General features: G+C 41.2%; 1 protein-coding gene across 1 annotated transcript; it reads left to right on the top strand.

Moving 5' to 3' along the window:
* The first annotated feature begins 3,289 nt into the window (after nucleotides 1-3,289).
* On the top strand, nucleotides 3,290-11,618 carry gata2b (GATA binding protein 2b). The gene is made up of 6 exons (XM_080891402.1): nucleotides 3,290-3,428; nucleotides 3,673-4,099; nucleotides 4,667-5,254; nucleotides 6,948-7,093; nucleotides 9,624-9,749; nucleotides 10,572-11,618. Exons 2-6 carry the CDS (start codon nucleotides 3,874-3,876, stop codon nucleotides 10,851-10,853), a joined length of 1,368 nt encoding a protein of 455 aa, XP_080747528.1. The 5' UTR covers nucleotides 3,290-3,428; nucleotides 3,673-3,873; the 3' UTR covers nucleotides 10,854-11,618.
* Nucleotides 11,619-13,721: the final 2,103 nt, after the last annotated feature.

Here is a 13,721-nt window from a genome sequence, read left to right as displayed (position 1 = left end):
GGGGAGTGGAGCGAGGAGGAGCGCTCTTGCCTGGTTTGACTTTCTGTTTGACCTTTTCGGGAAGGAGAACTAATCCTTGAATATAATAGACTGTACGATATGGAAAATGACTGCGCTGTTATCTGCGTTACCCTGGAGACCATCAGCAGCACCCAGGCCTGCTGCAGCTGCCAAGTTATTAAGCATCCAGTTTGTATATATTGGAAAATACCTTTTTTCTGCATTAACCGATCACTCCCCACGAACACACGTATCCACAGTACAACAACAACAAAAAAAGGTTCCTCCTATTCTTTTTGTCTGCATGACGGAACACTGATTTTCCTTTTCTTTGAATGAAGCCCTGAACCACAGGCTTTGTCCTGATTAGTTTTATCAACAGCATATTGTCTTATAAAAGTGTTCTCTTTATATCGAAATTCCTGACATAGCAGAAATGACAAATGATGGTAGAACCGTTCTCTTTGTTGAAATTTGCTTTTCAACTTGGGGCTATGGGAGAATTTCAGAATAGCCTAATTTCCTTCAAACATACCAAACATTTTTATTCTGTTATTTAAATGAGCAGGAGTTTTTTCAAACAATACGGAGTCATGCGTGATTTCAGCCATGATCATGACTGATTAAATAAACAAATATCAATCTCTGCCCTGTTACCAAACCGTTGCGAGGCTTATCGCCTGCTTTTGCCATTTGCAAAATTTCCAACACGTGAAAACATTATTCAATTTTTTTTCTTCTTCTTCTCTCTGCTTGGAGCGGCTGCGTCTGTTTAACTCTTATGCAGTCAAATCCAAGAAGAAAGAAATTAGATATCCCACAACAAAGAGCCGGAACCTCAGATGGCTCCTGCAGATAACCCAAAAATAATGGGAAGCCAAGCTGTATTTATGCTGTCAAATGCACCGAATAAAGACTTTGCACATGCACAACATTAAACTTGTAAATAATAGCCAACATCACCCCCCGCCGCCCCTCTTCTCTCTATCTGTTTATCTATCAATCATTCACACAGATCTAGTCCAGTATAAGTGATGCATTCGCTGCATTAGATGTATTTGTTGTGCGAGTTTGAAAAGGCGGCGATAATCTGGGAGAGAGAGATAAGAAATGCCATTTATTCCGCGGCACTTTGGAGCCTATTTCCCGGGCCGATCAGCCTCATTCTCCCCGACACCTCCAGCAGCTCGCTGATAACGATTAGGCTATTTATTATCTTCACAAAGAACAAAGATTAGCCAGCACCGATGAAAAATTACCCCGGGATGGGCTATAATCAGGGGATCCAAGGATCCCACCAGGATTGGATTTCTCTTTCTCTCTCCTTCAGTCTCACACGCACACATCAATGTAACAGGCACTTGAAAATAATTAAAAGCAAAAAAATTAAAGCAGCAAGTAAAAACAACAACAACAACAACAACGACGACAATAACAAATAATAATAATAATAATAATAATAATAATAATAATAATAATTTGTGATTTCGCGTAGATCATTGCATTTATGTGTAACACGTTTAGAATTTTTTATTTTATTTTATTTTACTCTATTTTCTGTAAGTCTGCTCGGCGTTTATTATGAGGGGAAACCACTTCCTTTTTCGCCCTATAATGAAATTCTCAGAGCTGAATCGGGGAGCGACCTCTCTCTTTCTCCTGGGCTCGTGTGAGAAAAAGAGCCGTAAATAAAAGGGTGGATAGAATTAATGTCAAGTCCTAAAATGGAAGTGGATGTTCGCTGCCGATAAGGTTTTTATCGCCAGACCAGATCAAAAGGGCTCACACTCAAAGCATGTGTATTTCCACATTATCATGCTGATGAGCTCTAATACTGCTCACTTGTCCCTCTGGTATTCTCTGCTTTCTTTATGCTATGGATGTCCTCTTAATACTGCTTAAAACGAATTTTATATATATATATATATATATATATATATATATATATATATAGAGAGAGAGAGAGAGAGAGAGAGAGAGAGAGAGAGAGAGAGAGAGAGAGAGATAGATAGATAGATAGATAGATAGATAGATAGATAGATAGATAGATAGATAGATAGATAGATAGATAGATAGATAGATAGATAGATAGATAGATAGATAGATAGATAGATAGATAGATAGTGCGTTTGCACACAAAAGACAACTTTAATGAGCGTTTGAAAAAAAAAGAATAAATAATGAGGACATTTACACAGTCAAACTTTTTAATCTAATCGAATCTAATCTTTAATCTGCCCTCTTCCCAATCTTTGCTGTTCGATTGGCGGTTGTTGGCCTGTTCTTCGAAATCACAGCAGGGTCAGGAGGATGTACTTGATGTATTATTAATGCTCCCAAAGTGTAAATATCAGTTGCAGTGTCCTTCCTCGAGTTCATCCGCTGGGACTACAGTACAGTCCGATAAATCTCTCCCTCTCTCTGCTGGTCCCTCAGTCTTGGAAAAAGTTCATGTCCTGCTGAATCTGTTTTTTCTTCACTAAGATGCACTGACGTCAGGAGACGGCGTCAAGCAGGCGGCAGCGTTTGCCGGCCGGGGCTGCACGCGCTCCCTCTCCAATTATTGTCTGTCAATCAAGCAGCGAGGAGGGAGAGAGAGAGAGAGCTTTCAGCTTGCACACAGCAAAACAAACCATTAAACATATTTAAAAAAAATAATAATAATAACGTGTAACCACAAATAAAATGACATGCAATACTGACTCCTTCATTTTATAACTGGATACATAAAAAGGTGATTAATAAACATTATCGACGCTGCCAGTATGGCTTCTTCATCGGAACATTAATGTATACATTAAAGAAAATGATCAGCCCACCTTTATTAATTAAACAGCAGCGAGCTCGCTGTATATGGAGCTGTCTCATGTAATAAACCGCCTGCAAAATAAGATGCGGCAACAGACTGACACACTCGAACAAGAAATACTGATTTGTTGAAGCTGATCTCTTAGCCACGGTGGCTGAAATGCATGTAGGCTTGGGGGGAGCTTTATATTTCACACTGATTCTAAATGCACTAAACATTTTAAAAATGTATTTTTGGCGAATTTTAAACAGCGTGGGACCTAAAATTCAATAAAAGTTGCACACGCCTGGCCTCAAGCAGCCAGACAATGTCTGCAGGAATATTACAGAAATGTCTCCGTGATTTTCTGGGCGCAGGCGCTGCCTCTGAGGTTTTGCGGAGGTAGTTTTCAATTGGCTGGGTCCAAGCTTTATTGGAGACTCCGCCTATGAGCTTAACAAGCCAGGCCCCGCGCTGTCAGCCACAGTTATACGTGTTGCTTTAAGTCCCAGTGGACAGAGTTTACTCTGACAAACACAATCGTAAACTGTAGAGGACCTGCAGCAGCAAACGCGGACAGACAGCCGTTTTCCAAAGAGGAATCACCCGACCGGATACTGTAGATAAAATATTGTCAAAGGTAAGATATGTTTACCTTATTGTCGCACAGCAGAATATCAGCCCGTTGATGGGTGTAAAGAATGATGTGTTGAATGATGTGTGTTTTGAGGTTTTTTTGGTGTGTTGTTTTTGTTTTTTTCTACCGCTGCATCATTAGTGCACCAGATTCATCCATACGATCTGCATTTAGTGCACCGATGCCTACAAGCCTGCACAATACCTCTGCTTTTTAAATATTAACCTGTGATGTTTACTTGTTGCAGGTTTCCAGTGTCAAACTCGACTGAATGTTCAGGAGAGGAGAGGAGCTGAGTTAGGGAGGGACGAAAGCCAAAGCTCCAGTTCTGTGCTGTGAGTGGACGAGAGTGAAAACCTCGTGAAGGAGAGATATTTCAGGGGTATTCTGTCCCCTTCCTACCTGGATATCGTTTGACTTTGTGAAGGCGCTACAGAGAGTCACAGAGATGGACGTGGCTGCCGATCAGCCCCGTTGGGTGCATCCCCACGCCGTGCTGAACGGACAACACCCAGACTCTCACCATCCCGGCCTGGGGCACAACTACATGGAGCCCACGGCGCAGCTCCTGCCTCCGGATGAGGTGGATGTTTTCTTTAATCACCTGGACTCACAAGGAAACCCATACTACCCCAACCCTGCCAGGGCCAGAGTGTCCTACAGCCAGGCGCACGGTAAGATGGAGTTAACGCAGGCGTGCAACTTCAACGAACACAATAACGAACACAATAAACACAGAAACTCAGGAACAGCTGGCTTATCGGGAGTCTATCAGAAACAGAAGAGAAAACACATTTCTACATGTGCGCTGAGTTGATGTTTGTCACGGCATTAAAAAGGCAGTAGTTAACCTGAAATGTACCTGCAGGTTGTTGTGAAAACGTCTGTTAATTTATTTTCTATTTTATGTTGCCTATAAATAACTCGCAGGCTTATGATTCTTATAAACTGGGGCATTTTACATTGACCCAAATGTTTGTATTTCACAGTCTGGATGGTTTATTTGTTTTTTATTCATTTTATTAGATTAGAAGTTTTTTACAGTGCGGTCCTAACCTGCTTTTACGCACGCATAGTTCAGAGCATACTGTTGTCATTTCTGTTACAAATATATTATGCTACTTTATTAACGTGTTTAACAGGCCTGTGTATCAACAAGTCTTTGCTATTTCTGCCTCTAAACCTGCAGCCGCCACAGTCGGAATCGGCTCCACAATAACAAGTTTGCTTCTGCTTCACAGCTCGTCTGACGGGGACTCAGGTCTGTCGGCCTCATCTCCTTCACAGCCCGGGGATTTCGTGGCTTGACGGAGGGAAACCTGCCCTCTCGGCTCACCACCACAACGCCTGGGCCGTGAGCCCTTTCAGTAAGCCCAGCCTGCACCACCCTGGCTCTGCGTCCCCCGGCGCTCTCTCCGCCGTTTACCCGTGCAGCAGCAGTTCAAACACGGTCTCAGCATCCTCTTTAACGCCGCCGTCCCACTCCGGCACTCATCTGTACACTTTCCCCCCTACGCCACCCAAAGACGTGTCGCCGGATCCAGGGGCTGCATCTCCGTCGTCCACTACCAGAATCGACGAGAAGGAATCTATCAAATACCAAGTGTCTCTGCCAGAGGGCATGAAGATGGAGGGCTCCAGTCCGCTGAGAAGCAGCCTGGCCTCCATGAACGCCCAGACCCCCACCACCCACCACCCCATACCGACGTACGCTCCCTACTCTTTCCCAGCGGCCCACGAGTACGGCAGCAGCCTGTTCCACCCGGGCAGCCTGCTGGGCTCATCCAGTTTCACTACCAAGAACAAAGGCAAGACACGGTCCTGCACCGGTGAGTCCAGCTCACACACATTTAAATACACACATAAAACAAAGTAAATGTGAAAATACAAAGCCAGAACCTGTATGTAAAGTCTGTCTATGTAACGATCTTATTGCAGGACTGCTGTTTAAGCGGTTCAGTTTAATTTTTTTTTACCAGCCTAAACTAAACCTAAAGAATGTTTAACTCTAGGGAAATCACAAACCACCGCGATGTATGCGTTTTTAAAACGATCTGTGGCGCCCTGCTGTTTGGGCTTTTTTACTTAGGAAGCAGAAATCTTGGTTTGCGTAACTCGTTTGGCTTTGGCGATTTTTAACCTCCTTTAAATTCACGCAATTTGTTAATAATAATAAACTGATTTTTCACTCTCGGTAATTATGGCCAGTCAGTAAAAAAATACAAGCCAATTGTTTATTAAACCTAGAGTAGTTTTTAAATGCCACAGTTAGAATCACCACCAACACAATAGCTGCTATTAAATAAAATTAAATAAAAATAATTTTAAATATTTACAGGAGCACCATTTACCAAGAGAATACAACCTTAACTAGACGCCGTTTTAGGACGTTTATTTTCCCAGGTCTTTTACTGTCATCCACATTATAAGAGCATAAATCAGTTTAATATATTAAAAAAATGTCTGTTTATGAATTACGTCCTAATTCTGCACTGAGTTCCTCCGCAATTTACACTAAACACAGCCAGTCAGTTGTTATGTGCACGCTGTGCTGATTGCCTCATTAATTTTTCACATTTGTGAAACACAAGTAGAAAAACAACTACTAAATACATTTTTTTATTAGCGTTTTCTCGGAGGGAATGATGTTACAGACCGGAGCATATACACTCCACAGATCTCCAGCACAGAGCCACTTTGATAAATCTCCTTTGTTGAGCGTGACTTTGTAATTGCCTGAGCTGGCCGCGCGAACAGTGAACTGGATCCAGCCCAGAGGTGTGAAAGGATGATCCGCAGGCGCACGGAGCCAAAAACCTCAGTATTTAGGCTAAGAGTCGCTTCTCTGTTACATAAGACATTAATACATTGTCCTGATTGTTATTTGATAATAGATCAGCTTCAAGCCTGATTGTGTTTGACCAACTTGTTACCAGAGACAAAGTCCAGGGAAACCCAAACTATCTTTTTATTAATTATTATTCTTATGATGTATGAAATCCTAACTGGCTACAAGTGTATTTCTTTGACAACAACATACTTATATGGCATTTTTTTAAGTACTTGAAAATAATTAAATGTATTTAATGTAGCGTTACAGGTGTTTTATGTCAAGACTTATTTTAGAAGAAAAATAAGACTTGATGTTGAAGCCTTGGAAATTGAGTATGAAGCAGAGATGAACAATAAAGTCAGCTTTTGGCTCCTTTGTGCATCTGATAGTGTAAATTCTGAAAGAGTCACTTCATTGTCTAGTATAACACATTTAGATATTAATTTCTTCTCTAAATAAACCATCACTTGATACAAAAGCAGATTATTTTACCTTTAATGGGCTTAAAATAAGTTGTTTGTCAGTGTGAATTACAACTGCTGGGAGAGCTGCCACATCAACCTTGCCACCTAAATGAAACATGTCCGCGCACACTTGCACACATCAACACCAAGAATAAATACAGCCCGCAGGCTAAGCTCTAAATTAGGTGGCAGTTTTTACAAATGTCCATGTGTGTTCTCCTTCAGATGGCCGTGAGTGTGTAAACTGTGGAGCTACCTCTACACCTCTGTGGAGACGTGACAGCACCGGACACTACCTGTGCAACGCCTGTGGGCTGTACCACAAGATGAATGGCCAGAACAGACCACTGATCAAGCCTAAACGCAGGCTGGTGAGTCCATTGCTCTCTTTATATGGAATTGAATGGCTATGCATGCATGTGTGTGTGTTTGTGTGTATGCATTGTGCAGGGTAGTAAATAAAAGAGTGTAAGGTGAAGGGTGAGGGGAATGAGGTACAATTCCAGGAAAGTTATATTTTCCCAATCAGTTTCCAGGAATTGTGTTTCTCACTCACCTCTTGCTCCTTTACCTCAGACTGTTCACAGAGTGGATCTCTCTGAATTGTTTTGTTATCATTATTACAGCTACTTCTGATACTGTCATCGATAGCAGGGCCATCATTACTATCCATCAAAACAACTCGGAGCCTCGCTGACACTGTATGGGTCATAATGCTGCTATATGCTGTGCTGATATTTTGACAATTTGTATGGTGACTGGGATTTAGTAAAGATTATGTGCGTGTGTGTGCATGTGTGTGTGTGTGTGTGTGTGTGTGTGTGTGTGTGTGTGTGTGTGTGTAAGTAAACAAAGCAAAACAAAGCTGTTTGTCAGACAAATTGTTTTAAAGGGACAATAAAGAACTGAATCATCAGCAACATATATTTCCTATTATGAACCGCTTCACAGAGAAGTAGGTCAGCGTTCAGCTCCAACTTTATGTCACACCCATCCCACTGATTACTGTGAATTCATCTAGCAATTGTTTAACACAGTTAACACAAGATAAGTCACAGTTATGGTGAAATCTAATTTTAAGGAAAGAAGCAACAAGAATGCTACTTTCCAGCTTTTTGTATTTTTTTCAGCGTCAGCTTTTGGCTGCAGAATATTAAAATGAAATAATAATAAATAAATAATTATATCTTTGTACCTGAAATGCATTCGTGGAACCACCTGCAGCTGCTCAGCTGCTGTGTTTACAGTTTGTCAGCTGCAGTAGGAAGCAGCTGTGTAGCTGTGTGGGCCACCACACTTTACACCAGGATTTGTGGAGAGCGCTTTAAAAAGCTCGGACCAAAGGCACAGCGGATCAATACATTAGGAGCCCCCGAGGGAACTGATAGTTAAACATGTCAAAGTGTAATTTATTCTAATGAGAATAGCGTTCTGTAGAAGTAATATTTAAATCCCACTGGCTACGGGAGGGACGACGAAATACAAGCATCGCAAAACACCTTGGCACCGAAGGAAAGATGGTAAAGAAGATGAGGAAAGGCTAATAATTAAGACCAAGCACAAAACAAGAGAAGGTCTTGTCTTAATAATCTTGTAAATATAAACGTGAATCGGCCAGAGAAAAACCTGCATTGATCAGACGGGCTGATGCGCGCTGAAGGCTGTCACTTCCCGAATTAAATCCTTTCAGCAGAGATGGATAATAGCAAAGGATTCATTCTCTGCTTTATCTAAAAATAATAATATTTAAAAAAAATCCCGAAGCCATTAAGTGCAGAATAAATGCATATACGATCATATATCACGCATGCTTTCCGTATACGTCGGCCCGGGCTCGCAGAGCTCCGAATGCGTCTTGTATTCAGAAGCCTTCCAGTTGTTTCCTATCCGGATATCTGACCGGTCCAGATAAAGCGGCGGGCCAGTGCCAGCTTCCTCCTGCGGCCTCCTAACTAGCTAGCAAGCTTAGACCTCACTTTCTAGTGGTCAGGTTTTCCGTCCACAACACAGAAAGGAAAGCAAATACATTTCATTAAAAAAAAATTAAACAAAAGGAGAAGGGGCAAAGCTTAACTGTTGATGTGTGCCACAGTGCACCCCGGGTACGCTTACTTTCACTCTGTTCACAGAAAAAAAAAGAAAAAGAAAAAAGCTGGAAAAATGCTTGAACGACGTGTCGACGTCACACTTAATTTTTAGTGAAGTACCAATAACTGGAACATTTAGAGTCATGATGGTGTTCAGTGAAAAAAGGATTCACCTAAAAGCATGACGCAATCAGGTGTGACGTATGACCCCAGATTCATTTGGCTTTTTAATTTATTTATTTATCTTTTTAAAAACGGGGCATAAACATAATTTGAAGTCACTGATGTTACCACAATACTCTATCAAAATCTATTTCCCACATGACATCATAATAATACATTTTATATCAACTGTGAATACACTGAGGAGCTAGCTAACATCAGTTAAACAGAGCTGCCACTATTAGTCACCAAAACATTTGTTTTCTTATAATAACAATTAGTGATCAATCATAATTTTATTAGTAAAGGTCACAAAGAGCCACTGATTTTAAGCCCGGTCACTGCCAGCTTGTGTTTTTCTTATTCTTCCATGTTAGCGAATGTCATCATTAAATGTCACTGGACTGAAAACAAAGCATTTGAAAATGTCACACATGCTCATGGGAACACAACATGAGCATTCTCCACAATTTGATTATTATTATTTTTTCTTATGGTCCAATAAAAACAAATTTTGTGAGTCAACAGTTGCGACCTTAATGTCACAAAACAGTATAAATCACTGGATTAGAAAGTTAAGTCTATTCTAGATTTCTGCATACATGCCTTATTTTCCTGTGCTCTAATCAGAGCTTGATATTTATTCTTCCAGTCTGCAGCCAGACGAGCAGGCACCTGTTGTGCTAACTGTCAGACGACCACCACCACACTCTGGAGGCGTAATGCGAATGGGGACCCGGTGTGCAACGCCTGCGGCCTCTACTATAAACTGCACAATGTAAGTTTTTATCCTCGATCCCCAGTTTGGGGTCCAGTAGACGGGAAGTGAGCGGGCAGTTTACCCTGATTGCTGAGTGATAGGAGAGGCAGAAAAGAGAGGGAGAGGACAGAGAGGAAAGGGGGAGAGAGAGAGACAAAGGGTTGTTTTACTCTCAGACACTGTTGCATTCGTTGGTGTTTTCTTTCTTTGTGCTTTATTGTTTCCATGGTAGGCGTAATCCCCTTGAGAGTCACAATGGTGGGACTGTTATATAGTGGGACTGCCACCAGCCCAGCCTCCATATGAATAGCATTAAAGCTCAAGGTATAAAAAAAGGACTCTGTGGTTGTGGATGTGCATATTTCTCTTTTAAAAACTGACAGTGTTTATAACTTGTAGTTAGTGAATTGCACTGAGTGGTGCTGCTACTTGATGCCATGCATGTGCATTACAGTTTATTGTAGTTAATCCACCATGCATGATTCATGATGCTGTTGCTGTGACCAGTCCCTGGAGTGCATTGTGTATTAATTAGCAGCTGAAAACTGTCCTCAACAGCTGGACAATTTAGTCCTCTTTGATTTGACATATATTGATTTATATTTTGATGAAAAATTATAGTCCAGTAAATACAAAACTAGCTTTACAAGGTTTACACTGCAGTGGGAACCAACGGCTACAGACAGGACAAGCAAGAAGGAATGGATTAATGCATAATTGATTTTTGACTTTTGAAATATATTTTGCTATTTTCACAAACATTTAATACTTCTAGGTGTGAGCTCCAGCACCTAACTTTAACCTCATTATTCACCTCTTCACCAAACTTTCTCTGTGCAGGTGAACCGGCCTCTGACCATGAAGAAGGAAGGAATACAGACACGCAACCGCAAAATGTCCAACAAGTCCAAAAAGAGCAAGCGGCCCAGCGACAGCTACGAGGAGTTTTCAAAAAGCTTGCACGACAAGAGCGCTCACTTCAGCGCCGCCTCTCTCGGTCACATGACCATGGGCCACTTGCCACCTTTTAGCCACACTGGACACATGCTGCCTACGCCCACCCCGATACACTCGTCATTCAGCCACCCATACCACTCCAACATGGTAACGGCGATGGGGTGAGAGGGGGAGGTGGTGTAGAGTTGCCTACAAGAATCTGAGATGGTTACATGAAGTGGGATGAGGGTCTAAACTAGAGGACTGTGTGTACAGTGTTACAGGCACCCGGTTTGTGTGTCTTCATCTCGACTGATGATGCCAGTGGTGGGTCGGAGAAAAGATGTGCGATGAGGGTCAAGGACCTTTTACTGCTTATCTATAGGTACCAATTTTGATGGAAAACGAATCTGCTTCCTCTCAGTCAGGCACAGACATGTAAACACAAAAATGTCATTGCACCTCAAACCTGTGCTCCCGCTGACGGCCTGAGTGCAGTTTAACGTGTGCGGAACAGGTTCGTAGTTACTGTGAATATTGTAAATATGTGCGACTAAAAGGGGGGTGCCCCAGAAAGAGAGATCCCCTTCGCAACTTTAAAAGAATATATGCTGGATTTTTTTCTCATGGACGATTTTATGGGAATTTTCACAAAAGAAACAAGCAAACAGAAAAAGTTTATTAATTCTAATTTGACACTGTTTATTATAATTATTGTTATTATAAGTAATATTGTTATTCAGATAATTTATTTTCTTTCTTTCTTTCTTTTGGACTATATTACCTGAATCATAATACGGATACTGTTATCCCAGTTATAAATATATTTTTAGCTGAAGCGCTTTGTCTGAGCAGGTCAACATTTATACTCTTAAGAAATAAAAAAATCATGGTCATTATCTGTTTTTTTTCTTTGTCAGTCAATATCAAACATAAAAGTCTCTGAGAGGGCAATACATACGAAAAATTCACATAAATAAGCTTTCGCCTCATGAAAGTTCCATCAGTCCAAATCACAGGTACAGACATGTGTACATCAGGTGATCTGCATCCTTTCTGTGTTCTTGTTCCTCAGTGGAGCATGAGATTTTACCTTCATAAGGTCCTCCAACACTGATGTTGATGTTTCAGTGTTTAGAATAACCTGTATCATATTCATCTTACACCACCCAGAGTAAGACAGCACAAAATCGGGTGGTCGTTGCATACTGTTAGCGATAAAAAATAAAAAAAAAATATATATATATATATATATATATATAAAACTAGGAGTTGTGACTAAAGACACTTATTTCCGTCATGATATTAATTTATAAACTTATTCTTAAATAAAAAATAAATCCACAAATCCTTTTATACCAAAGAAGTTGTTTCATCCCATTCCTCTTTGCTGGAAGGTGTGTTTTATTGTCTTTATTGTTTATGTTTCTTCTCAGTGTGCTCATATGTCACAAATACAATACTCAATTAGATTTAAAGATATCCTTGTAACTAGGGATGGGTATCATTTAGGTTTTATCCGATACCAGTACCAAACCGGTACTTTTGAAACGATGCCGGTGCTCAAACCGGTGCTTAAAGAATGGAGAACACAAAATTGGTCCAAAAACCTCTCATGTTCAGCTGTTTTTTTGTAAAAAGATAACAATGTTAGCCTTTTCTGCAGCTATAGGGCATATATGGCATCACTCTTGGCTGGAAGCAGTGCTTAAACAAAGGAAAAAACACAAACTTTGTCCAAAAACCTCTCATGTTTAACTGTTTCCCACTTTTTCTTTGGTCATTTTAGCCTTTTTGGCCAGGGTGAAGGGAGTATCTGCCATCAAACAAGAAGACAGCCATGTAACTACGACGGTGTTTGCTAGTTCACCTTACGTGCATTAATGTAATAACGTGGTTAACCTACTCAATGTAAATTACACACGAACAACATTAAGCTACTCACGCAGAGAAGAACGGCTGCTGCTGCATCATCATCCTCATCATTTCTGCTACACTGGCAGGGCTAGGGGCCAGGACTCTACTCTTCGGGTTTTTGGGGGATGTTGCTAACTCCAGGTCCGATAACAGGCACTACACTCGCAGTAGATGTGCTCGGTGTGAGGTCTCGCAGCAAGCTATCAAATACGGCGCATTTCTCAGCTTTTAACAAAATGCTATATGTCGCCAGGTGTTTCATCATATTTTAGGAGTTACCTCCTTTGCACAGTATCACCTTAAAGCACTTGTTGCAGGCTGCTGAGTTTGCATCTTTTGCTGTGAAGTACAGCCAGACTTTGACCGCTTCGCCTTGGGCGTTTTTAATCTCTGGCTCTGCTCTAAAAGAACGTACGTACCTGGGCCCGCCTACTACGCTTGCAAAGGTAAAATGATTGGCTAGAATCCAAAGTGTGTGACATCTCAGGAAAAAAAAGCACCGAAATAAAGCACCGAAATAAAGCATCGAAATGTGCGCTGCTTTACGGTCTGGTTTCTACCGTTTATGTCAGAACCGGTGCCATAATGGCACCGCACACCGGTACCCATCCCTACTTGTAACTGAACAAGAGAAATTACTCCAAATAAGGAAAAAAAAAGCAATCAAACTGCATTGTGATGTTAGTACATCTACATCAATATATTAGTTTCTCTTATTTGCTTTTCAGTATTGGCAGAGGAATTCAGTTAGAGCATCTTCTGTTTTAATGAGAGTATCAGTATTGTTTTATTCATTCTTCCCTCCTCGAATTCTGCCTACACCTGATGTGAACCGGTCCTTTCACAATGGTGTTCTAGCTGTGAGCAATGATATGTTGCCAATTCCAGGTACTAAACCCAAGCAGTCCCAAGCATGCTCAACCCCAAAAAATCCACAACCAAATGCTCCTTCCCTGTGAAAAATCTCTGATAAAACCACCAAACACCAACTGTACATTCATCAATTTTAATAATGATTTCAGTTGCCATAGGGCACAGGCAGGGTACACTGTGAACAGGTCACCAGTCAATCACAGGTGGGCTCACACATAGAGACAGACGTCATTCTCTCATCATTGCACCTGCTGCCAATTTAGA

This window comes from Rhamphochromis sp. 'chilingali', assembly GCF_963969265.1.
Source record: "Rhamphochromis sp. 'chilingali' genome assembly, chromosome: 9".
Taxonomy (NCBI): Eukaryota; Metazoa; Chordata; class Actinopteri; order Cichliformes; family Cichlidae; genus Rhamphochromis; species Rhamphochromis sp. 'chilingali'.
This window is presented reverse-complemented; position numbering and strand designations above follow the sequence as displayed.

Coding starts and splice junctions, on each gene's coding strand:
- gata2b (XM_080891402.1), top strand. CDS start 3,874: ATGGACGTGGCTGCCGATCAGCCCCGTTGGGTGCATCCCCACGCCGTG. Junction 5,255..6,947: donor CAAGACACGGTCCTGCACCG/GTGAGTCCAGCT, acceptor GTTCTCCTTCAG/ATGGCCGTGAGTGTGTAAAC. Junction 7,094..9,623: donor TCAAGCCTAAACGCAGGCTG/GTGAGTCCATTG, acceptor TTATTCTTCCAG/TCTGCAGCCAGACGAGCAGG.